The sequence below is a fragment of the Tigriopus californicus genome, chromosome 3, assembly GCF_007210705.1.
Source record: "Tigriopus californicus strain San Diego chromosome 3, Tcal_SD_v2.1, whole genome shotgun sequence".
Classification (NCBI taxonomy): domain Eukaryota; kingdom Metazoa; phylum Arthropoda; class Copepoda; order Harpacticoida; family Harpacticidae; genus Tigriopus; species Tigriopus californicus.
In genome coordinates this window covers 5563526-5589349 of record NC_081442.1, presented here as the reverse complement: position 1 = coordinate 5589349, position 25824 = coordinate 5563526, and the positions used below count along the sequence as shown (strand labels likewise).

The 25824-nt window shown below is 42.7% G+C and overlaps 3 protein-coding genes across 4 annotated transcripts in view; 1 reads left to right on the top strand and 2 right to left on the bottom strand.

The window, feature by feature from the left end:
* The window catches only part of LOC131877351 (NADH-cytochrome b5 reductase 3-like), a 4221-nt gene extending 2663 nt beyond the window's left edge, over positions 1–1558 (bottom strand). The window contains exon 1 of the mRNA XM_059222982.1: positions 1394–1558. Coding sequence (XP_059078965.1) covers positions 1394–1411 — 18 coding nt within the window. The 5' untranslated portion in view covers positions 1412–1558. The remainder of the gene's footprint in view (positions 1–1393) is intronic.
* A 282-nt stretch (positions 1559–1840) lies between these two features.
* LOC131877350 (negative elongation factor E-like) lies at positions 1841–4005 on the top strand. Its single transcript, XM_059222980.1, has 5 exons — positions 1841–2698; positions 2984–3102; positions 3164–3382; positions 3567–3659; positions 3726–4005. The coding sequence occupies exons 1-5, from the start codon at positions 2275–2277 to the stop codon at positions 3873–3875; spliced, it is 1005 nt and encodes a 334-aa protein (XP_059078963.1). The 5' UTR covers positions 1841–2274; the 3' UTR covers positions 3876–4005.
* A 624-nt stretch (positions 4006–4629) lies between these two features.
* LOC131877349 (cyclic AMP response element-binding protein A-like) lies at positions 4630–23319 on the bottom strand. Of its 2 annotated transcripts, none has more exons than XM_059222979.1 (7): positions 23180–23319; positions 8024–8423; positions 7210–7664; positions 7024–7144; positions 6153–6394; positions 5940–6083; positions 4630–5458 (listed from the first exon to the last, which is right to left on the bottom strand). In XM_059222979.1, the coding sequence occupies exons 1-7, from the start codon at positions 23261–23263 to the stop codon at positions 5258–5260; spliced, it is 1647 nt and encodes a 548-aa protein (XP_059078962.1). In that variant the 5' UTR covers positions 23264–23319; the 3' UTR covers positions 4630–5257. The 2 variants fall into 2 exon arrangements, with proteins under 2 accessions (XP_059078962.1, XP_059078961.1); XM_059222978.1 differs by lacking the exon at positions 23180–23319 and adding an exon at positions 21001–22089.
* Between the last annotated feature and the right edge of the window lie 2505 nt (positions 23320–25824).

The window sequence follows — 25824 nt, the reverse complement described above, 5'->3', positions numbered from 1 at the left end:
CTAGTGCCCTGTATTAGAAGAGTACGACAGTGAGTTCAGCGCACCGTTGCGGTGAAATTTTGAACCTTCAATTCCGTTCCAAAACAATGAGTTTAAATGCGTCCCAGATCCAAACCAAACGCATTTTGTTAAATGTTTATCGCTTATTGGTTAGTTATAAGGCTGAAGTTACTCTTTAGGCATCATTACCTGCAATCACAGCAACACCAAATTCAGATTATGCACTTTTTCCCCAGAAAATGGACAAAGTGGCGCATAAAGTGGTGTTTAAAACATTAACTTACGTTTAAGGATGTCTGAAATGCAACTTCAACCTTGAAACTAACCTTTAAAGCAATAACATTAAGAAAAACGAGTTTGGTGTGGGACTGGGACGCATTTAAACTTGGTGTTTTGGAACAGAATTGAAGGTTCAAAATTCTGCCGCAGTGGTGCGCTGAACTCACTGTCGTACTCTTCTAATACAGGGCACTAGTCTACCCGTTACCACCTAGGTAAGAACCTTGTATCACCCGCAAGCGTCATTCAAGGTTAATAGTTGTCAAGCAAGGTCAAATTGATGGCTATAGCCCCCTTACGTTGCAAGAAATATGTTTTACTTTCTGCACTTCAGAGGGCGCTTTGTCATTCAGCCTCTACCAAGTAAAGGGCCGATTGGGGCACATCCTTTTTATTGAATTATAATGCGTTTGTGTTGTTTTTGGCTAATTCTATCAAAATCTTTTTTTTTTGATTATTGCCCCGGAAAAGAAATTGCGTTCAAGTCAAGGCAAGAGCAATTTATGTAGCAATCTACCTTGCCTCTTCCCGTTTTCTTTGTGACGTTGCAAATAAGGGCCCTTATTGACTTCCAATCATTCAATCATAATAGAATTTATTTCTGAAATGCAATCTCAGTTGGTTCAATTCTTATTCTTCAATGACAAAATCAATAGGCTTAACGTATTTGCATTGTTTGGGGCAAAATTTTGTGTCTACGTAATTAACAGCCCTAGTATTAAAATGGTCCGTTTCCTTTCTCTGATATTAATATGCCACAAGTAGTTCATTAAGCAACCTAGCTTGACTCTCTACCAATTTGTTCATTCTGTCAGGTTGAAAGGGACAAAGGGCTGATAACGGAAATACGGGTTACCATTGATTTTGAAACATAATTGACGAGCAGCGATTCCTGGTGGTCAGTTCCGAAGCAAGGACTTGGCCCAGCGCAATGGACCATGCCCGACAGCGATCTTTTTAGACCACATACATGCCGCTAGAAATCCAAGGCGCCGAGAATAAGAGAGGTGAACGAGTCGAACCCTATCAAATATCCGAATAGACCTAAAGCTTAACCCCTGCATTTAAAGTTTCTGGCATGTTAAAGCCCCTCGAATCCATCGTCTTTTCTTACCAGACTCATATCCATCATCCACCGCAAGTGCACGCACAAGTGTTAAACTGATCTGAGAGAGCGAGAGATGCTTAGATCAGCCATGGAAATTAGAGGCGAACGCGGAGATAAAGAAGAAAAACAAAGATGCCGCCCAACCGGACTTTGACTCATATTCATCAGCTGAGGGATGATGTGAATTTTGGACTCGAACGGATGAGGCATGGGGCGTGAAGATAGGACTTCAGAGGAGAACAATTCGTGCATATTTGAGTGGATTTCTAATGTTCGCAGACTCGCATGATGTGTGGGGGCCATGGTATTCGACTGATCCAAGTATCCACCTCAGAGCGAAACAAGTTGATTGCTTTGACATTACCCCAAGCCTGTGCTAATGTGATAAGTATGGTCGTCTGGCCACGTCATGAGGAGACGTGACAGAATCCACATGCTTGAAACTTGCACCCACTAACAGTCACCCTGAGAAGAAGAAAATCAAGAAATTCTACGTCAACAAACGTGACTATTACTACATTGACTAATGTTTCAACTAATATTACAATGCAGTAACCTTGCCCATTGATCTAGGATATGCATGAGCTATTATCAAGAGGGATTTGCTCAAAACATTTCAAAGGCTTTACAGCCCTATCTTATGGGGTCTTATAAACTAAAACAGTCCATTAGCCACCTGATATGATCTGCATGTGAGAGCCGTTTGGGTCACCCTGCCTGGGTGCTGGTCTGTAAGCGCTGTAAGCGCCGTAAGCAAGCAGTCAGTCAAGCCAAATCATAACAAACCAGAAAGCTGAGCTCCCCCACAAAATTCCCACCCAGCCTCTCTCCCCATCCATTCGTGGCTGAGCAGACTTGTGACACGCCCACCCTGTCGGTAGTAAACCATGGTGGTGGCTCTGTCCTTTCCGGCCAAGCTGACGGACGAAGAGCTCATGCTCAAGGCCAAGTATGAGAAGCTCAGACGAATCAAGAAGAAAGTAGCCTTAAGCAAGCTTCCCCACCATCATCACGACGACAAACTCAAAGGCGGGCACGATCACAAACCCGCCTTGTTGCTGAGTGGGGCGGGTAGTACGGCGGCCTTGGCCGGCTCGGGGGGCACGAGTAGCGGCCCGGGCTTGGGCGTGAGTGGCGCGAGTTTGGGCGGAGCTGGAGCCGGCCTGGGCGGGTCACATCATCGCATTCCCGAAGCCAAAGACGCCAAGGAGGTGGCTAAGAAACTGATTCGTACGGGCGCATTGCAAACCATTCAGAAAACCATCGAAAAGGACAAACAAGAGAAATCTCGTGGATTCAAACGCTCCCAAGGTAGAGAGACCATCCTTCAAACTTTTGGAGCGGTCAAGTTGAAAAGTAGCTGAACAAAATTTCTAGTTTTCTCGAAGACTCAGATACTCCAAGGAAAAAAATCCCAGTGACAAGAAAGCTGTATGGAATTTTATAGCCAAAAATAACCTGACACACAGTTAAGATACCATTGATCCAAGCTGTCTCTGATTAGGCCTGGAGTATGTGATTACTGCCAAGACGAGTCAGCATGGAAAAGCTGGGCGCAGCCATCGCTAATCGTGTTATCGTTATTGCTTGGTATAGGTTTGGAGCGAAAACTAACGGGCTTGGATGCTCGAGCCGGTTATCAACCCTTTTCGGCCACCCACGGCCCCAGTGGCGGGTTTGATACCGGGGGTGAAGACATGAACCCCGAACCCGTGGTAAGTGGAGCTGTCTGATGACGTAAGATCCTCGTTTGCATCAAATGGCTGTCCGTTTCAGGAACCCCCGCCTAAGAAGGTCAAAAACCTCTATGACACGTTTGTCACGGCCCGTGATCGCGAGGAACGTGGCCTACCCGATCGAGAGGGCAATCAATCGGAGAAGCCCCGCCAAGGACATACCGTTTACGTGTTCGGGTACAATATATCCGAGGACTTTCTCAAAACCGTATTCGCATCTAATGGCAAAATTGTCAATGTCTCGTTGGAAGTGGAAAAGGTCAGTGGTTAGCTGTTATGGTGAGAACTTTATTGAAATTTATTATTTGTACAATTGACAATTGTAGAAGATCGCCAGGTTTACAGAATCCACCTATAGATTCATTTGAAAACAAACTTTATACTCAAAAATCTGATCATGCACGGGCAGTTCCTAATCCATCACTTTTCAATCTTTCCATCAGAATTGTGGCTTCGTCACGTTTGAGAAGCCAGAATCAGCCGAAGCCGCCATTTCTGAGCACAACGATACTCTCGCTCAAGGCATTCAATTGAAGGTATTGTCAACAACGAACTATTTAGATGAAATAACCATTGAATCATAACTTCATTGGCCCCCCCAGGTATCTATGGCTCGTCGTCAACCACAAATCGATCCCATCAATGATGCCTCCTCTTCGTCGACTTGGTCCACAATTGCTGCCTCTCATAGCCAGAAAGGCAGTCACAAGGACAAACGAGATTTGGTCACTTATGACGACGGTATATTCTGAGTTACACAAAAATCATGTTCAAGTCTGTAACAATAGTATTCGAAGTTTGTTTCAAAATCTGTTCGTTTAATGTCAATTTTTGTTCAATGGGAACAATTTGGGATCAATCAAGTTCAAAATTAGTTTTCCATTATGGTCTGTCATTAACTGGAATTTTTCTTCCTCACCAAGGAACAAATTCAAACGCAAGCAAATTAAAATCAATGTTGGGTTGTTCGGTCAAGGTATTCATAAAATGATAATGTTTGAAAGTGGACGACAAATGTCTGCGGGCAAGACTTAACCACTTTATGTTTTCCAATTACATCATATTGTACATGTAGTACTAAAGTAATGACATTTAAGAGGCACGCTGACGATTATCCTGCTTGCACTAAAATTAGAAATTACTAGGTTGGTGGTATGAGAAAGGGGCGCCAGACAAACGGGCTAAAACTGATGCGGAAAATACAGTCTGCCCACTTGGTTGGCTAGTTTTTGTATGTACATTTAGTTTTATCACTTGTTCGAGTTCCTATGAGGGTCTTTTAACTCAAGAGAGGCGAGAGAATGACTTTCCAATCCGCTCTTGTGTCTTGACCGTTCAAATCATTAACGTATGGTTTGTAAAAAAAAAGGCCCCGGCCAGTCACTCACTAAAAAAATCCTTGAGGGACGTCAACCAAAATGGAAATCAAGGGTAAAAAAAAAACGAAATGCTCACAAATGAAGTAGAATTGAGCCTCAAGAGATTGCTTCAGAGGAAATGCAAGTATCGGGCGAGACCAGATATGGAGGGTTGTTATTTACATGTTTGGCACTAATTATGATGACGATGATCAAAATCATAGACAACTGTGTTGTAGGCAAAGTTACTGAAAGTGAAATTAGTTTGTAGAAGAGAGGGAGGAGGCCTTTACTGGATACCGGAATATCTTGGTCATGAAAGTGATCGATGAAATTCCATCGTCGTGAAAGGGACGAATGGTCTATCCTATTATAGGTATATACATTGTTGAAAAGAAGGTGACAAAGGCACACAAACGGTGATTGGTTAGTTTTCTATCAAAGGTTTGTCAATTGGGTGGTGAACGAGCGAGAATGATTGAATACATGGGGATGGATGCGGAATGTAGATTGGTCTTAAATGGGCGATTTTGCATTGTACCCAATTAATGACATGGTTGGTCCTTCCTTCCTTCCTTCCTTCAATCTGGTTTGGCTGCCATGATCACAGGTTCGTTTTACTGCGTACGGGCGGCTGTTTAGGATTGTCATATGGATTAGGTCCAGGCTCACAGCTAGAAACGTTATGGTTAAGGCACTTGAGAATGTTATTGATCCTCTGCGCAAAAAGCGTCCAATCCAGATGACCAAAGACTCTTGAGTGTACTCAAGTGGGTTTAATTTTTGGCCTTGGCCCCATTTCTTGACGTCAATTGGGTTTGTAGCCTCTTGACCTGAGCAACAAGATTTGAGTTCTGGCCTTCGAGTGTCACACATTTGGCCTTGTATTGGGACAACTCCGCATGGAGGGAATCCATTTTCCTCTCCAAGCAGTCCATATACTCTTTCTTTTTCCGACGACTCTCCTGAGCGGATATCTGCAATGGAATAAGGAACACATAGGTATTGGAATTGAAGAAATTTTGTTGGCTCTAGTCCCAGTCTAACATAGTCCCAAACTATTAACGCAAGTGTGTAAGCAAAGTACCGTACAACACACCCATGAATAGATCACTCCAGCAAAGGAAGGTGGTTTACCAATACGTAAGTAGGCACGTGTCAGTAGTCCATACTGCACAACACCATTGTGGACGTGTTTCTGGCAAGATTACAGTTCGCGTTATTGGATATTCCAGGTCAATAACGTGAGTGGTATATCCGTTCAAGAGGGGATAAAACCCGTCAATATTGACTCGTCAATCTGATAATGAGTTCAATTTCGTTCTCATGATTGTAAAGAAATCGCGTAGCTTTTCAATGGTAGCTTGCCACTTCCGAGCACACTTGTGGTTGTGAGTGACACATGCAACTCAGGGAGATAACAATGAAAGGGCGTTGCTGAGTAGCTAGAATCAGTACCTTATTCTTGATTTTTCGCCGGATCTTTTTCAAAGACTTTTCCTCCTGCTTCGTCAACGGCAGCCTTTGCGGAACATGATAGCCTTCTGAGAGCAAAGTTCGCTTTTCTTCCTCGGTCAACAACAGTGGTCCCGTAGACCCTTTCTGCAATGAAGTCACAACACCCATGTGTTAAAAATGCATTTTGAGTGCACATCTAATTGGGGCCATTACCGGCTGACTGGATATGAGAGGCGTCTGAATGGGTTGACGGGTGGAGTGACCGTAGACATTTCTCGGTCGAGCTGGAGATGTTGTCACCGTGGATGATAAGGATGATGATGCGGTCACTTGAGTGCCATTGACCGTGGACGTGCTGATCCTCACAGGGGACGAGGTGGTGCCGCCACCAGGTATGGACGCATTTACGATGCCCTGGCTCAAGGACAGGGTGGTTGCGGAACTGGAAATTGCACCTGAAAAGATGATATTTGCATATTTTTTGTAGTTTAGTTATTATTTCTTTAGGCGTGATTTGAACAGCTAGGACTGATTTTTGAGAACGACAATGAGGCCACACTTGTGCTGTGCCCCTCTCACCGTCAAATATCTTTTACATGAATGTGTTAGTACAATAGCACACCCTTCAATAAGAGTGAGTTGATCATCAACTTGGAGGTGATCTCCTTTCGTCTTTCAAATCAAGATTTGTTCTCGACTTCTCGAAACCGGCTTGTAGTCGAAGCATTGCTCCCAAGTTTCTCTAAACCAATCAGCAGCAGTGCTCACTGAGAGATGAGTTAACCATATGCTTTGATCTCCTTCAAATTCGCTCGTCCAAGTTATAGTAGTGTGCGTATAGGTATACTCTAGGTATGTAACAATGAGTGGTGAGGGTAACTCTCGATCTTGACAAAGTATGGTTATGGTGATAATCAAGCTGATGATGTTTCCTTTAACGGGGCTCTTCGAACTCTCGTTAAGCGTTACGAACTTGGCTCGTTACGGTGCAAAATCTTTGTGCCGCCACATACGAAGTGCTAAGTGTGTGCAAAAGTTTTGCTATTTGGAAAAGAAATGTGCTTTCAATGTATGCTGGTCTTACCATGAGGATTGACTTTAATGTTGACTTTAGGAATGACGAATCGGCTGCTGCTCCCATTGGCATTCGTGGTCGTAAGTACTATAGTGGAGGAGGATTTGAGCAAGCTCGGCGGAGTGCAAATCTAAGAGAAAGCACGATTTATTATAAATTCTCATCTAGGATGCATTTTAAAAGTGATGGACTCACTTTTACCGGAGAGACGGGTTGCTCCTGCTTGATAATGTAACCAATGTTGTTGCCATTGGCATTTTGAACCGGGATATTGTTGCATTGGGTGCGAATGGGAACAGGCTTGGACATGACCTCGTCCTCCTCGTCGTCGTCATCCTCGTCGTCGTCGTCTTCGTCCTCGTCCGACTTGTCCTCGAGGACGTCCTCCTCGCCCTCACATTTCGAGAGATCATCCATAAAAGCAATGGTGGGGCTCATCATTGTGGACGTGGGTGTGCTAATTGAAATGGATTGGGACAGATGGAGATCAATGGGCTGATCGGACGTCTCGGCCTTGATGATAGGCACGAAGCTAGAGATCATCTCGGAAGTATCCAATGAAGTCATCGCCGAGGTCACAATTGGGCCCGTCTGTGAGGTCATGGATGTGTTGAAAGTGATAAATGGATGATAACAATCTGTTTCCATATCTGAAAACCCCAAAGGAAAACCACGTTCATTACGATGGATTTACTAAGAATTTAAATTGTGATGCATAAATTACTGGTCATCTCTCATCTTGGCCAATGGCGACATTGATGAACGTTCAATGCACAATGCCGCGAAACAGGCTAAAAAGGGGTAGTCAAATAAGTGCATCCTACTGTTTTGTTATATTTTTTTGCAAATGCCGATAGAAAACCATCCATGAAGAAGAGTGGAACGGCCTTTATCATTGCACCCGGTCATCTTTCAAAAGCTCTCATTTACACATGCAAATCCGATGCAATTTATAATGGGGTCAAATCTGCGAGAAAAAAAAAAGATTGACAGGGCTAAATCAAATCACCTTCTGAAAGGCTTAAAGGGGACTCCGGCAATGAGTCTCCATCGCTGCCCATGGTGGGCCGATTCCTCGAGCTAATGCCCGGTTCTCGCTTGATGGGTTGACCTTCGGGGTAAGTGTAACCGCCCATCACATCCGAGGGATGAACCATAGGCCTCAACGTGGGTGTCAATTTCAGGTCCATGGGGAAAATGGTGGATGTGTCGGTGAGAAGGCGGTCGTTGCGGATCATGCTGTTCCCAACTAGATCTGAGGCGTTCCAGGGACAGCTGGGCGTGCCCGATACGAGGCTGTCTGTGGTGATAAAGCTAGCCCCTGACATCGAGTCTGAGGGGGTCGATGGCGAGGATAATGGTGGTGATGGTGAAGGCGATGAATTGGCAAACACATTGCCCATCGAATGCTGAAAGGAGAGGAAAAGGGCTTGTGAATTCGATGGTTGAAACGATAGGGCTACCGAGCAGCACGAGTTTTGTTTGCATTCGTGCCATTTGTCCCACAATCGCTAAACAATTGGGAGGGGGAAAAAGCTCCAAGGTCATTCGACCTTTGCCACTTCCTGGTGGCCAGGAAGACCGGCCCTAGGTTGCTTAGGATTGCTATGACGACAAAGATATTTTGTTCTTGATAAACTCCAAAAGGCTGTCTTTGCCGTCAATCTATCTTGTACCTCGTGGACCCAGTGGACCCGAATGAATGTGTGAAGCAAGAGGGATTGGTTGAAAAGGGGCTAGCTGAACACACAGTATTGGAAATTGCGCAACAGCAATGGATCACTTTCTAAGGACGATAGGTTTGAAAATCATACTTGTATGTGTGTATTTGAAGCTCAATTAACTCCTTCTGCAAGTACTGGGCAAAATGTCTTTCTCGATAAATTTAGCATCAGCACGCGTGTAAAGCTCGAGATAAAATGTCAACAGAGTTGAATGATCGGCCATGGCCCTGAGAGAGTCCACCATCCATGCACATTAGGAGGACGACGACGAGGACGTCGAGAAGGTGAGATAGCTTTTTTGAGCTCGTCATCCTCGATTTCTCAATGCTCTTATGGTTGCTATCCGTGAGATCCGTGGAGTTCACTCAAAAAGACGACATCATCAGTGTGCCTGGATGTCACACTCGCCTCTCAAATTCATCGTATTCCTAGAACATGGAATATCTAGGCCTAACATCCAGAGAAAACACGTTGTCTCTCCACCCCTCCCTTGATTGAGAAAAAAAATCACACATCGCACCATTCTGTATAAACGCGTACTTTGTACGATGACAAAACGAAGAGTGAGGAAGCAATTCAGTCAGTCCTCCATGCCAGCAAGCATCATACCAGAGCCCTGCTTTAGGACGTACTCGTAGAAGCTCATGGAGGAGCTGGAATAGAAGCCACGGATTGGGGATGAAGGCGAATGAACTTTCTTGTCCTCGAAGTTGATGCAGCAAAGGGGAAAACCGGTGGAAATAATCTCGAAACACCAGACTGTCAACATCTTTAAGAAAAGTGGGACAAGTCATGCCGTCGTTTAAAGCCGGCAAAAAGGGGACCGAAGAGCGAGAGGCAGGCAAGCGGCATAAACAATTTAAAACTTCCCGTGTATTCATCACAAGTGAACAATTCAAGTTAGAGTACTTGTGTGTTCTTGTACTGCATTTCAAGCGACAGTAAACTACTTTTACATGCAGAGGTAACATTAGTCTTTGGACCCCTCTATTTTGGAAACATCTCCAACTAGCAATTTGGGCAATTTTGGGAATGAGATAGTGTTTTGGACATCAAATGGACAAAAATATTCAAAGCTCTTCCAAAAGTAAAAACTAGCTGTTGTCCAAAAATGTATTAATCAGGCAATGCTATTTCAATATTAAATGATTATTAGCCCATTCAACCGGAATATTCACTGACAAACTCAATCATTGTAGGATATTGTAGGGATTCATATTTATCTACACTGCATTTCCATAAACAATAAGTTGCCAGAAATCTGGGTAAGTTATGGACAAAGTATTAATGATTTAAAGCCCCACAATGTGCTTGAATTTTAATAGACTCAATATATTCATGATCTGAGTTCATATGATAGAGTATGTATTTCGTCAGAAAAAGTTTTGATGATCGTTTTTGCTTGTAAAATCACCAATTGAAACATCAATCTACAATCATCTTTATCCATAGTTTTGGAATTTTGAAGTTTCGTATTTTCGGACACTGTTAGACAAGGGTGGACAAAAGTGTCGAAAAAGGAAATGCCCACCCTGGCAAGAAGCGTTGGACCTCTTCGAAAAAAGGAAACTAAATGCAGACCTTGGTGGCCAATGACGACTTCTGAATTATTAATGCTTCGAGCCTTCAGATCATTTTGATTGAACCCAAGCCAACCCACTCAAAGAATAGTAAAAGGAGCAACAATACGATCGTCGATTACTGTACGTACGTACTACACTATATAAACGAGCTACGGACGGAGCAGGAGTAACAACATTTCTGGCACAGAAAAAAAGGACTCGCATGTTTGTACAGAACGTACTATCTTCATCGATTCAAAACAGTGAATACAAGGAGCAACTATGCGGCTTTCACTTTCCGACCTTGAGAGCCATTCGTTTTTTTAATGTTGCCTTTTGTCCTTTTTGTCGTGTTTACAATTGTTCAAGAAGAAAATAAATCGACCTTATGAAAAGAGGCATTGATCGGGAAGATGTCAGATTCTGGAGAGCTATGCATATTTTGCGTTTGTCCTCACTTGAATTAATTAATTCTATAACACTAACATGGCGAGTTGTGGTTAATTACATTGTCAATGCTACCTCTTTCATTCGTTTTGATTGTTAACCAACTGTGATATAAAGTAATTTAAGGAAGTTGAATTGGGGCATCAGTTCTTGTCAAGAGTTGTTGGTTTCACGCGCTATTGTTGGTTTCCTCTACAACTACAGAAATATCTCGTTATAAGAACTTCGGTTGCAGGAACAATCCTGATATAGGCACAATTTTCTTGAGATCGATTTTTTTTGTTTTATGAATTAATTCGGTTATAGGAACCAATTCAAGGTCCAGAATCCCGATATAGTCACTCTTTCGGTGGGGAAATTGTTTCAACAAATCTGTCCTTTAGCCCTCAAACAATCAAAGAAAAGTTCAAGATGTTGAATTCCCTTTCGAGGTTTAATCTAGAAAACTTCTTGAAAATTAGGGCATTTCAAGAAATTAAAACAGGGGCATTTTTTTCTTCAAACCAATCAGGCCAAACGGCAAAAAAGACTGTATTTCATTATTGATCGAGAAATATGTATGTATGAGGATACATATTGCTTATTGCACTCATTCACTCATCACTACTGTATCATAATCCACCAGAAAAAGCAGAGTTCGTTAATGAGAACAATCTGGATATAAAAACTTTTTTCGTTGGTTTTTGGAAGTTCCTTTATCTGGATTTCACTGTATTGCAAAATGCAAATAAATTACACCCCTGGCGCTGTTGCAATTTCTTCCAAACGTCTTACTGATCAAGGTTCGATCCCGTCCTCAAAATTGAGATATTTCTACTTGATCCAATTCATAGTTCATATACGTGTACAAGTAAAAACAACATCAGGCTGGCTATCAAACAATAGGCCATTCATCGACATGCCGGGAACAAAAGATCCTCAAGAAAGATGTCAAGAGGCAAGCAAGCACATGTGCAAAATCCTGAATTGTGTGCCCTACGTGTATCGTAGGTAAACAGGAATGAATGATACAAGTAAATTTCGAATAGTCTTTATGTATACATAGTTTGAAGCGTAAAAATCGTTGATATTGTTGATAGTTCTGGCAATCCAGTGAAACACTTGGGCCCACTAATAATTCCCAAATACCACTCTCGACAGTTCTATAAACTAGAAGCTAACCATCTAAAAATAGTAGCCTGAGAGGAGGACACTTGTTATCCTCTACAATTTACCGAGCTTATCAAGTACCGGGTACATACTCACAACATAAGATTTAAATTCTGATTTCTCGAAAATTCATCCCTCTACTATCGTTGAGAGAACGGACGAACAAGTAAACTGGAGCTAAGGTTTATGCTGATGAACCAATTGCCCGACTACGTTCGATCACATCGTACCAGAGTTCGATCAGTATCAAATTTCAAACGATATCCTCCGTTTCTTGTCAAAATGGTTTCTCAATGTTGATCCAGAAAATCTTTGTGGCATTTTCTTTCTATGAACGAACAGCAAAAATCTCAGTTTGTAAGAATTTGAATAAATGTAGTTATCATATAGGGACTAAAAATGACATGACAGCCTAATAAAATAAGCAATAAATTCAACGTATAAGGTACAATTAGACTTTAATTAAGGTTGAAAAAAACGACAATATCGAGAGCACTTGGCATATTGGTAACTTTCCGGCGTGTTTAATTCATGCATGCAGGTTTGAAGCAACCGATTGTTCGTTCGGGACTGCTCGACCAAAATCGTTCTTTTTCTTGTCTGGATCTGTTTACCAATTTCCTAGTTAACAACATGAGCATCATCGCCAATATTTGTTTATTTGAATGTCGTGTTCGTGAGATGGAATTAAAAGCCAAGGAAAGAATGAAAAATAGAGAGAGAGAGAGAAGGTTACGAGTGGGAAATTGAGAAGCGTCTAATAAAAAGTGAAATTTATTTCCTTTTCTTCCTCTTCTTCCTGAACGTCATTCACGTCGGCAACTTTTTTGCCAGCTTCCAATTTGGAATTAATGATGATGCCAGAGAACATGATGATTCTTAAGGGAGGGAGGACTAGAAACGACTCAAGTGTTGGGATGTGGGTCTGAACCATCCGTGGATTACTTCCTTCTTGACAAGGAAACCAAGTACACAGACCCCTTCGCAGCTTCTCTTGAAGTGCACCAATCTTTGACCTCGAGGATACTGTGCTACAAGGTTGTCTGGATGTTTCGGCAATCACACCGAAAAACGGGCAGAAAACGAAACCTGCCAATTATTTGCTACTTCTCACTCACAAGACACAGTCTCGACTGTTTTATGACCTTAAACATCGTGCAAGAGGCTACATTAGCGGGAAATACCTTTTACTCGTACAATCTTTCCCAGAAGAATCCCGGTCAAAGACAAACGCAAAGTGTTTTGATGCCATTTCACGATTCCATGACTGTTTCTTGACACACGAACCAAATTTAGAATTTAAAAGGCCAAATAAGTGTTTTCAGTCAAGAGCATGTTTCTCGAGCATTGCTCCACAAATATACGGACAACCCTGCAGTTGATGAAATTACCGGCCAATTTCCACTCACGGAGGGTTAAATAGGGAGGACAGCTAGCATCTGGGGAATCTAAAGTTGAAACAAGCAGGATTGAAATTTGAGTTATTTGACCTCTCGTGCTAAAGTGCAACATATGAATAAGCCCATATTAGGATATCTCGAATTAGATTAAGGATCTTTCTACGATTACACTAACACATCTTATCTAATTAATGTACAGACAATGTGTATAACATACTATGTATTACACTACCTCATTTTATTGCATTCTTTCACAACGATGCTCTCAGTCTCTGAAGCCACTTTTATTACAAGTACTGCACATGCAACAGCATTCATAACTCAATTTCAATCGCAAACGTTGTACGTTGAGTGTACTGCTTTGATTCGCATGGGAAAGAGTGCAAATTACATGTTGTGAACGAGCCAGAGGAACTTTCCTACTATAATACCCTTCTTCCGTTTCTTCATTTTCCTCAACATTCTTAACTTTCTACCCTACCCTCAAGATAGTACTCACTCTCATGTCCGTAAACCTATAGCGGTATCAACTACTACCATATTGTTAGCGTGCATTACTTGTTATACTTGCAGTGACAGGGTCATGCCTCGCCGATGCTTATACACTTTAGTATGCCATGGCATCATGGAGAACGAATACTGCTGTTCGGTTTTCTCATTACGCTAACGACACATTGTGGCCAACTTGCCTTGATGAGTCGTGGGTTTCGGCTCACGTTCCTTTTTTTCACTTTCGAAGAAAAAAAAACTGCATCCATTAGTCACTCTAGGAGGAAAAGTTCTATTTTAACCGTGCATCTCAATTATTTACACCATTGACTTCATGGGCGATGAATTTGGGACTCTTTTCTTTTCCGTGCGCTTTATTCCTTATTCTCAAGGCTCTGTTCTCGTAATTCAACCTAGATGATACAGAATTGATAATTGCAACGCTCATTGCTTGTTGTGGATGTCCAATGGTTTTATCGCGTATACCTAGGGCAACGGAATTGCACCGGGAGAGCCTTGCTATACTACTACTACTTACTTTGCCAATGATTTACTTGAAAGAGCAGACAATTGCTCAAGTGAAAACATTTTCCTTCAACTCAAAAACAACTACCAAGATACAATGGCTTGTGTGTGGAATGTTTTTGCGTAAATCCGTCCAAGCATCAAAAAGCCAACGAGCTGCCAATCCAACCAAGATTCTCCGTGATTGGTCCAAAAATCAACAACTACGAGATATCATTTCATGGTTGCTGGCGAGCCATAATAGGTGGGACTGGTACATTATACAACTCTAGGTACCTAGATTTGATTTGTTGTCTCGAGTGTTGCTCAAATTTGAGACCACAAAAAGGAACGACCATCTTGATGAGACATATGACAGGCTTCCTTCGCGAGCTCAATTCCATCCATGTGATGAGCACTCTGTTCGATTATTTTCATTCCGTCGAGCAAGCGATCCAGTCAAGATGTCCAGAAGAGTTAGGACTTGCTAAAGTGAGCAAACCCATCTTGTCCAGTATCAAGTGTACCACTACATACAGGTTCAACCACGTAAGCGTTTCGGTGGCCAACCCCTTTTTATTGAGCAGAGGACCTCTTTCTTTTAGCTCTTTCTTTTCGGAATCGATGATAAGTTCTGAGAAATCAATGGCAAGAAAATGGCGAGGATAAAGTACGTTCCTTATCTTTTGCAAGTACGTGCATCTAACTTACTCGATAACAATTTAGCAAGCGTCTCTGGAAAATGATAGACAAAATGCATGTCATGTCAGACCAGTTATTCGCTTTCTTTAAGGAATACCTACAAATCAGCTCCGTTTGGCATACATTTTCCAGTTCCCAGCCCTTGACCGGCAAATTTCCCCAACCATGACATTCTTTTCGAAATCATTCATTCATTCCGTCAGTCAGCCCGTATCATACAGATTTGCCGATACGCAGGGTATCCAGGACGTGCATACAGTACTGTACTTAAGTAGCTTAGAGCAAGCTCTTCAGAGTCTTCATATTCAATGGTCAATTACCGCTGAAGAGAGAGACGGAGCCAAGCGATCAGAAGAGATTGAAAGAACGCTGAAATCTGATCAAAGAAAAGCAACACAACCCACCAGGCATGTTGTTGAGTTGGTATCATATTGGAAGTATAATAGCTCAACGATCGCTCAATAGTAAAATCAGAGGATCAAGATCGAAGTAGAGAAATGCCATAACGGCAAACGTTGGTATGAACACGTGGTAGAACAGAAACAGCAGCAAATGGCTTGGCCAGATTAGTATCGAGACAAGTGTCCCTTGAATTACGATGATCAGAAGTGTCTGTCTTTTTATCTATTCAAATTCATGCGTGACTCGCCTCTGTCAACTGGCAACAACTCTCAAGCATACGAGTTTACCATTACTTCCAAGCTAATTCCCCAAAAACCGGCTGAAATTTAGCGACACAAAAACCAACCTCGTGAAGAAAAATCCACATATTGATCTGGGCATAGGACCGTTGAGAGAACCCATGTCTTTCTCATGATGGTCTGGTATGTCCGTCCGAATTCGGTCAGCTTGAGTGAGCCAACAACTTTGTTGTTTGACTGTTTCTCCTCTTAAGACAAAACCATTCCAACTAATCATTGACACCCGTTTCAAATGAAGTTTGAACTGGTTGGCTGTGAACCAGTTTATCTACTCGTACATACCGGACCCGATGAGGAAAACGAGGCTGTTGATGAGCGCGAGAGCTTGGACAATGAGTGGATCTCCATTAGGGCGTTTTAATGGGTAGGTGACTGGTTGGATGGATGAACTTGGTATGACGAGGGTATGACATGTTCCATGAGATTTGCAAAATGACTGCCTATCCCTACTAATTGCTCCTCGAAACGAAAGAGTGACAGTATGGACAACCGAGTGTCCATTTGGAAAAATGTTCTTATGGTAGGTCTTGTTCAGGGTTTGTTATTGCTTTTTATTTTCCCACCAGAGGGTTTTGGAGTGCATAATCAAATGAAAATGATTATTGTCATGAGACGGATTTGGAATGATGACCATTATGGAAATTTAGTCATAAACTGAATGAAGTCAGACGCGTATTTGACTGCTACATTTTTGTAATGGCTTTTGTTCCAAATCAGACTCGTCTAGTCTGCAACAAAATAGCAACAAAAATACTATTATAGACGCGCTTGGATCTGACCAATGATCATTAGACCAATGTCTCCAAAATCATCATGATGAAGAAGCTACACAGAACCGAAGGGAGGAGGTTTTCATCTGTGTAAGGTGCGATTGTTCAGTCTTATGTACCTGGATCAGAGTGTTGAGGAATCATCCTCTGTGGGTCCGTATGTTGAGAGGGTATTCTCTGGTTGCAAACTTGTCCGTCTTTCAAAATGGCTTGAACTGGGAAAGACGCTCTTCACGTGACTTGGCATTGTGATCGACACAATGGCCATCACCCATCGTTCCTCCACCAAAAACCTCTGAGTGAATGAGTGGTGTGTGGATGTGTTTCCTGTATCGGAAACTTTCTGGCAATTAAAACCCAGCCGTTGATATGAACTAGCTAGCCATGGGGAGGAAGGAATCCTCTGAAGCGTCTTCTTCACTTTTATTTCAACTCTTCAAGGTAAAAGAGCTGGTAGCCAGAAATCTTTTGACGAGCGATCGTGGTCAGACGAGTCTTGAGGATGGATAAACCCCCAAGTTTGAGGAAGCGACGCGTTTTGTGTCTCGTCACTAGGGGAAATGATTCGCTTCAAGAAAATGAATAAGGACCTCTTCCAGGGGGAAATGCCATAAGATGAATTACCTTTTTGGACAGACTCTTGGGCCCCGAACCCACCGGGATAATGATGAATCAAGGGTGTCCCCCTGGCACCTGTCTAGTCACGCCTGGGATGTAGGATGAAAAAAGAAGAAGACGGCTTGCATTGGCCATCATTACTCTTGCGCTCCTGCTCATCCGTCTGTGTATTGTAAGACCTTCACAAGATTAGCCCGATAGCTGGAGGAAAATGGAATGTCACATCGTTTCCCAGTTATCTACGGGGAAAACCGGATTCTCCCCTCAAAGCCTGACCCTTCTCGATGTTGGTCAATCCTCTTAAGTTTTGGCCAATTTCAGGAGTCATTCCGGTTGCCCACAGAATGACTCGCTACGTGAGCTAGTGGGTTGGTTGGATACTTAGTCTAGTCTTGTGCCTAACCAGGCAATTCTCAGAAATGTTGGTACTGCTTGGAGGTCTGGTATTTTCCCTCTTCTAGTCGTCGTCGGAATCTTATCCCTTTAGAGAAGCTGGTTTAGTGGAGCGGAACCTCTCGAGCCTGAATGTGTCAAACCAATTTGGTTCTTTTTCCACTCATTCACTCCCAACGAGCGGCTAAGCTCCGAAGGTCCGTCCAACAGCATTCCTTGAGACTAGGACTCATCTTTAAAATCCTGTTGGCCAACCACTCAGTGGCGGCTCGAACATGAACCTAGTACCGGTAACAGTGAGCACAGCCATCCGTCCATGCATGCATGAAACATGTATGCGCTTATTCGACCAACCAACTTAGTGAGGAAGTACACGTTCTGGTAATGTGAGACAGGCAGACAGGTACAAAAAAGTCCTTCCTCGGGTCCATCAAGTGTCCCCCTCGTCGTTCACCGGTAATTTCTTCTGTACTGCAGTACCGTAAACTAGGTAGTCTCAGTCTGAGATGAGCGAGCGAACCAGTACAAAACAAGCGCTAGAGTAGATAGGAGTAGCAGTAGCAGTAGCAGTCGAAGTAGTAGTAGTAGTTGCAGAAGAAGAAGAAGATCCCACATGGGGCTCTTCCAAGGAAACAAAATTGAAGAAGATAAAGGTCGCTAAAGCACAAAATGTTGTGGAGAAAGTTTTCTAGTATGTGGAGAATAATTCCACTTGCATGACTATAAATGGCAAAGGTAGAATGAGTATGAATATTATTATTCTGGTCACTGCAGCTGCCGAAGAGCACTTGTTCACATGATCGAAATCTGTGTGAGCTTCAATTCAGATGCATTCTCGTATTCCAGGTAAGCCAGGGCATCAATATTGTACATAGATACTAGGCTCTTTTCGATGGAAAGTTTGGGTCATATTCACGTAGTATTGCACATGCCAAGAAAGTTGCAGCACTTTCTCAAACAAACACATTTCGTTGCACCTGAACACACTAAACGAAAGGTAACCAAAAAATGATGTGAGAGTCTGGTTAGCGTTGTGGCCAATGACATCCTTTACCTACACCCTCCATACGGGTTATCGTGATCGTGGCGATTGCAGTCAAACTTCTAGCTCTATTTTCGCCGAGAAGACAGACAATGCACAAAATTAAATGCTTTTATAAATCATACCCAATGCTTACGGCATAATTGTTCTTCGATGAGAAAATTTCCAAAGCACCCTTCTACGCATCTTTTTGGACAATTCAGTGCAAATGCCTCCTAAAGATCAGACCGACCCCATTTAAGCAGATGCACTTTGCACTTCTTACGTGTATTAGTAGGTGATGCCAATCAAAATAAGTCTCTTTTCTCTCCGGCAATACATGCACATCATTCTCAATTAGAAGTTGTGGCACACTTGCATTGGCTTGGCTCGATCAAATTATTAACACAATCCCAAAATGACTCTAAAATGGCGTGTTTATCTTTGATGAGGGTAATGTGTCTAGATGCATGGTTTCGGGGGATTTTCACGAAAACGAAAAAAAAGAGGTGAGTCCACTCTCATGTCATCCATCCCCCGGAGCAGCTTCCAAACACGGTCTGGGATGTTTTTACACCAGAATGCCGCCTTGCAGAACTCCAGACAAAAGTAGCATCCACCTGCCGCTGCTCTTCACTACTGTGCGTCTATCTACTGAGTCTACCAATTCTACTAGATACGGTGTGGAGCTGTGCTGTGACAGCTCCAGTACGTACATACGCTTGGAATGCAAGATCATCTTCGAGGAGCAAGAGACCAACCAAAACAGAACCACGGACAAAAATGCCGGCACCATGAGCAAGACCAGAAAATGGGCTCAAATCCTGGGATCACCTTCTCGTACAATTAGAGCAGGTTTGTGGCACAATCATGAACGGACGAGGACGAGGAGGAGGAGGAGGAGGAGGAGGAGGACAGCAATACATAGAAGAGCGAAGACGCGAGAAATGAAATATTGGGAGGATCACTTTCTGAGACGGAAAAGAGCCCCTATTTGGTAAGGTGGGTGGGTGGGTGGATTCGTATTTCTGTCCAGAGGTCGGAATCATGCATTACGACGCTTTAGAAAAGACATTCATCATGCTGATGGTTTTGCATTGGGGAATCTTGAGGGAAAAAAAGCAATGCTCGAGGCACCGGAGAATTGATATGCAACCCCTGGCTGATTTATTGCCTTTGAAGAAGATACTGCATTTGTGCACTGGCGTAAGCATTTTGGACAATTGACTTCTTCCCTGGATGGTCAAAGGAGGGATCCTGGGCCAAAGATTATCAGACTAAATGTGAGAAAGCCCTTTGATTATCATTTAGCGCCCCCTAGCGAGTTTGAAATTTGAGAACCAGGATCTGATTCAGCGTGCTACCGTTAGATTGTGTGCTTTGAAAAAGCACACAATACGTCTCAACATGTGAGTTTGTGTGCGATAAACGCAAGAGAAGCCGAAGAAATCCACTTAGTAGTGGTAGTGGTAGTTGTAAGAAGTAGTTCGTAGATCATTTGATATTCAAAAAGGAAGTATCATTACAATTCAACCCGGGCTGCGCCAGTCATGCAGGCAAGGATCAAAAGATCAATGGGTTGAAGTGGTTTCAAGTTTTACAACTCATTTGCAACCCAGACTTATGGTCGGAGCCATTGTTCGTCAGATATTTCATACGCCGCCAAAATCATTAAAATCCGGGCAATAAACGATTGGAAAAAGAGGGAGGGGAGAAAAAAAGGGAAGTTGAAGGTTGGTTTTGACTTATTGAAATGGTTCATAAAAGCCTTTGAATCATCAGTTCTTGTCAAGAACAAATTTCATGAAATTTTTACTTGCCATTGCATGACACTCTCCATGACTCACTTGAATGACTTTAGTAGTACGTACCTCTATGCTTGCATGCATGCACGACTTACCCTATTTTGATAAGATAAGCGTTTCATTACCCAGTATCAATTTTTTGATTGAGTTTGTAAGGGGAGAGGATACAAACGTGGAATTTGCCTGCCGCCTGCCGAAGGGCTTTGGCAAATGAAATCACTAAAGCTTCGTTAGCAAAATCTTCATGCGTTAAGGAAAAAGCAAGATAATTTTTTATGAAATGTAAATCTTTGAATTATACAAGCGACCAATTTTATCAAGGTCGATATTCGACTTTTCTCCATCGTTAAAGTCGTCAATCCTCCAAGCGAACCTGAGTTCGATCCAAATGCGCCTGCCACTTGTGAACTATTAGCTCGTTACACTAGGGAGCAGCGTTACTTTTTGTACCTAACATGCTCCTTGGACATGGAACTCTACTCCTCTATTCAAAATGTTCCCTCACTCAAAGTCGACCCATGAGTGATGACCTATCCTTATTTGAATGAATTAATGCTAAACGGGGTAGTTAAGCATAACTGCTGGAGATTGACAAGGGCCGCCAATCGATTTTTATTCGAATCTAATGATTGAGCAATACTACCGGATTCGAGACTAACGATCGAGGCGGACAGTGAATTTCTTTAGTTCATGGTCCTTACCGTGGCTAGATCTGTGTTCCAAACGTCCAAGAGCTCATGCTCGCCCATGTCGTAGAAAGGTTTATCGTCCATCATCATTGGAGCGAGACTGTCCATGGTGAGATGCGAAGCTGTTCACACTCACTTCAGTTCGAAGTACACACCACAATCTAGATCAATGGTTGATGGACTTTGAGAAATCCGTTCTTGAATGGTCCAAGTAGTCACACTTGTTGAACATTGAAGCTACAACAATCCGGGTGTGTGTGTGTGTGGTGTGTGTTTATTTCCCGTCTTCGGGCTATCACAGTTTCGCCTCCGTCCCCGAACCCGAAAAGCCAAAGAATTTCCCCCTCCTCCTTGTCGTTATATTTGCACCACTAGCGGGAATCTCGTCTCCTCGCTCACCATTTCATACCCCTTGACGGGTTGGAGCGACCGAGTCGGTTCGTAAGTAACTCACTCACTTCCCCAAGTCAGGGGTGTTTTCCCAGATGTTCGAATGGCGAAGAATTGCGGCGGTTATGTGGTACGGTTGTTACGGCTATTGTTGGTGTTGTTGTTGTTGACGACGATGTTGTTGATGATGCTATGTTATTGCTGGATGCCGGCTTGTTCGAGCTGTGTTTTTAGAAGAAGCAAGGGGGAGGATTCATGACCGAGGGTGAAGCAACAAGTTTTTCCGGGGCGCAAGTTACACCAACAACCCTTGCGTTGTGGAAAGTGACATGGGCAAGTTCCAATGATCACCAACCAACACTCTGCTCTTTAGGAGAACTTTAACCTCGTTGTCACATGCGTATTTAGGCCGGGTTGACGATTCCGTTGGCCTGAGATAGATCCTCGTCCTCGGAGGGGACTCACGAGTAATGCCGATTGCCGATTGCTGTGAGAGTGTTTTCTTAGTCCGGGCACGTCTAGCGGACGAACGACTGGACGGACTTGTATGCGGTGCCGAATCAAAACTTCGACTGAAGTGCTGTTATTGAGGGGAAAATGTCACACACAACTGTACACTCTGGTGTGCATTAAAGAATAGATCCCACTTGCTACATGTACTCCCGCACTCACGAACCGACTGGCTTGGCTTTGGACCCGGTAGTGGTGGTGCTCGTGGTGGTGGTGGCTGGGGTGAGCACACACACACACACAAGTACACATAGTCCAACATATGCCCTCCCAAACGTGGATGGAGGACTCCAAGCAGAAACCTGCACGAACGAATGGACGTCAATACGTGCGAGTCTAGTACACACACTCACGATATGGCTGTAGCGTGTAGTAGCGTATTGTAGAGCAAGAAGTACTATAGTACTTCTGTAGTGAGGAGCCTCTAAGACTATATGTATTAGAACGACTCGCCTCGATTTTCTCGGTGCCTTCCACCAGAGAGAGGGTGCTTACTTTAGTAGTGCTCTGGCTGCTCTGGCTGTTCCTGCTACTCCTAGTACTCCTACATCATCATCTGTTGATACTGCAGACTCCGAGCGAGAGGGTTTCGAGACCGGCAATTTTGTTCGTGGTGGGGTTGTTCAACGATTCGAAGAAGATGTTTTCCGATGATTTTCGCCATATTCAGCGAGGAGGGTTTATTTCTCCGCTGTGGAACAAGCCACTAGTACATTCACAGAATAAGGGATGAATAACAAGGGCTCGTCGTGAGACTGAGAAAATCGGAGGGAGGGTTAAAGATTGTGGCTGCGGTGCATGGGAGCTAATTATCGGGAGGCTCTTGGCCGTGACTTTTCAATGGTGTGGAATGTTTCCCACTTATCGCGCTCAGGATTACTTCGAGTATAGAGCCTGCGCTTGATGAGCAAGTCAAGGTGCTAAAAAAGGTTGGAGCAAGTTCTTACCCTTGCTGACAAGGAGGGTTACAGTTTTTGCTTTTGAAGGTACGTCGAAGCAGTAGTAAAAGTGTAGTCTAGCGTGGCTTTTGGTGACTCAAACTTATCACCCCAAGAGATCTCTCAAGGCCGTCGGAGCCATTGAAGCCCATTCGTAAATCGATATTGAATCTTCATATCTATATATTTACTCTACATCCTTAAACAGCAAGCACACCGTGATCCTCCTTTCTTCGTTTTGCTAAGCGAAAGAGCGGAAGACCGACCGAACGAGCGGGTGCTTTCTAATTTCATTGCCACAAGTGTCCTTATCCGAGACATAAAAATCATTGGAACACCTGCTTTGTACTTACTCTGTTTTGTAGTGCATTCTGGGCGTCTTCGGAGTGGTGCCTACTTCTGGTTCGAGGCCTTGGGCACTCAGCCCAGGAAGGCATTTGCAAAGCTGACGAGCAGACGCTTGTATCACGGCAAGGCAAAATTCTTTGACTTCACCACGTCATACACAATATTTTATTCTATAGGGCTCCTTCTGACACCTAATGAAAGTGCTGAATGAACCAACTACAAAAACTCTTGTGAGCACTTGGAGAAAGCAAACTCCCCCGTCAAACAAAAACAGTGAAAATGAGCACAACCCAAAGCGCAAACTCAAAAAGAGGAGGATGAGTGAAAAGAAAAATATCTTGCTTGGCAAATGTTATTTTTTCAAAACGAAAGCAAAATAGCAATGCCAGGTTTGGCAAAGAAAAACTAAAAACCGTCTTGGTCGACTATTGTATGATTGTACAAGGCACACATTTCTGCCGTCCTGCAATTATGAAAACATTCGCTAAACTGGACGAGGTTATGGATCGATTAACAAAGATCCGTTTTTCACCAGTTTCTACCATTTTGTCTGTTTTGCTATTCTCTGGAAGAATCCACGGCTCTCCTTTTTCTTTACGAAAGGTGCACGCACTATTTCACATCTCCTCTTACTTTTTTCGTTTAATTTTCCAAACGTTCAAGGCCGGAAGGTGTAACGGCACAATTTCTATCCAAATGTTCGGTCTTGCTTTACCTATCTCATGCAGAGGCCATTAGATCAGTTCGAGTTCCCTGATTGCTTAAACCTATGACTTAGATTCTGTGAAAGCATCTATCAGATTGAATCATAGGGTAATGTCTCGAAGGTTTTTAAATATATCCAACGAGGGGGTAACGTGCTAGGGTTAGATGAGGGTTTTCCGTTACAGGAGAAAACAACGTGTCGGAGTAATGGAAACCTTGAACATAGTGCAAAATGTGATTTCAAGAGTGACCGGACAACTCAACTTAGCGGGCAACTCGACGCAGGAAAACTCGACCCAATGGACAACTTGATCCAATGGACAACTCGAACCAACGAACAATTAAAGCCAGTATAAAAAAGCAGCAGTATATCAAACGTGATTGGAAATACTCAACATTTGTGGAAAAAGTTGAAGCTCAGTGACTAATCATACAATATGTTTGGATTGACCTTGACCTTTGCTTTGTAAAACATTAACTTTTTTGAATCCAAGTATTTTGAATAACAAAATGTTAACCATCATTACAGGGACATTGCATAGTAACTCATTAAGCCAGTTTAGTTTCATCTTTTTTAAAATCTTTTTTTACGTGTAGCAACCACCTTTATTGCACTTAGTTATATAAGCACTTATGTCGTCTTCCTTACACCTGGATCTAAATCAATTGAACTATGGTTGGATTTCTCATTCTTTTCTATTACAGTAAAAATCGGATATACGAGCAGCTTTGGGGCCGTGAATTTCTACTCTTACATCCGATGCTCCAGTTCCTCGGTTCCAGAGGCAAAACTGATGACAGAAAACATATTTTTAAGCTATAATTTGATGAAGTTTTACGGTCCAAACAAAATACAACCATAAAAAAAAAAACAAAATGCAAGGAGGACAGTGTGTTGGCTCTATGTTTACGCACCAAATACATAGGTGATTTGTCACAAAATTACATACTGGCTATGAAGTTTAAAAAAAAACACCAAGAGTTTTCCAAAGGGAGCACGTTTGACTCCTAACTTTGTGGCAGCTTCGGTCAGGCTTATCTGGGACAGCTTGTCAAAATCGGCAAGGAGCTTTTGCTTCTCCTTGATGGAAAAAACTGTTCTCTTGGCAGAAGCCATTATGTATGACTCTTTGTTTTTATGAGAAAGTGGCTGAAAACTTATAAAATGGCTTAACCAGTTTCCATAGAAAACTTCATTGTTGAGCGCGAAATAAAAATAAATATTTTGCCGCCTTCAATTCTGCTCTTATATCTGATGTGGCCCAAAATTTTGTTCTCATATATCCGATGCTACTTTACTATATAATTTGATCCGGGGATTCACAATCCTGCTCTTATATCCGAACTTGCCTTATATTCGATGCTCTTACGGTATATCCGATTTTTACTGTATACCGATATTTGGTGGCACATATTTGGGAACCTGTCCAGGATTTGAGAAACTGGACCCTTTGCTTCAAGTTGGTGCTTTTTCATGTGCAGTTCTTTATGGTAAATTTTTTGTACAAAGCACAGCGATTGCCTTAGACTATGGATCATATTCCTGATAATTGTGTTGCTGCTTACTTTATGAAGATTGTTTAGATTTAGGTTTTTATCTTTTTTATAAAGAGGTTCTGTGTGCCCATTATGTATCAAATTGCTGGCCGTACGGATGCCTCATTTACGAATCCTTTCGATATGTTTTGGCGATTGCAACCATGAATAGTGAGGCTGTATTCTACTTTTGGTATTAAGAGAATTTTGTATTGCATTATGTTTGTGGATCTAGGAGAGATCCTTTTATATTTGGCCATTGTACAAAAAATAATCTTTACTTTGGTACTGATATACTTTATAAGTTCGTCCCATGTTAAATAGTCGTCAAGTAGTGAACGTTCCTCCCTCTGAAACCACCGTAATTGTAATTACTTAATAACGTTTACAATAGAAAATAAGTGCTATA

Coding starts and splice junctions, on each gene's coding strand:
- LOC131877350 (XM_059222980.1), top strand. CDS start 2,275: ATGGTGGTGGCTCTGTCCTTTCCGGCCAAGCTGACGGACGAAGAGCTC. Junction 3,103..3,163: donor ACATGAACCCCGAACCCGTG/GTAAGTGGAGCT, acceptor TGTCCGTTTCAG/GAACCCCCGCCTAAGAAGGT. Junction 3,660..3,725: donor CTCAAGGCATTCAATTGAAG/GTATTGTCAACA, acceptor TGGCCCCCCCAG/GTATCTATGGCTCGTCGTCA.
- LOC131877349 (XM_059222978.1), bottom strand. CDS start 21,096: ATGGACAGTCTCGCTCCAATGATGATGGACGATAAACCTTTCTACGAC. Junction 7,665..8,023: donor CCCTTTAAGCCTTTCAGAAG/GTGATTTGATTT, acceptor TGGGGTTTTCAG/ATATGGAAACAGATTGTTAT. Junction 7,145..7,209: donor AACCCGTCTCTCCGGTAAAA/GTGAGTCCATCA, acceptor GCTTTCTCTTAG/ATTTGCACTCCGCCGAGCTT.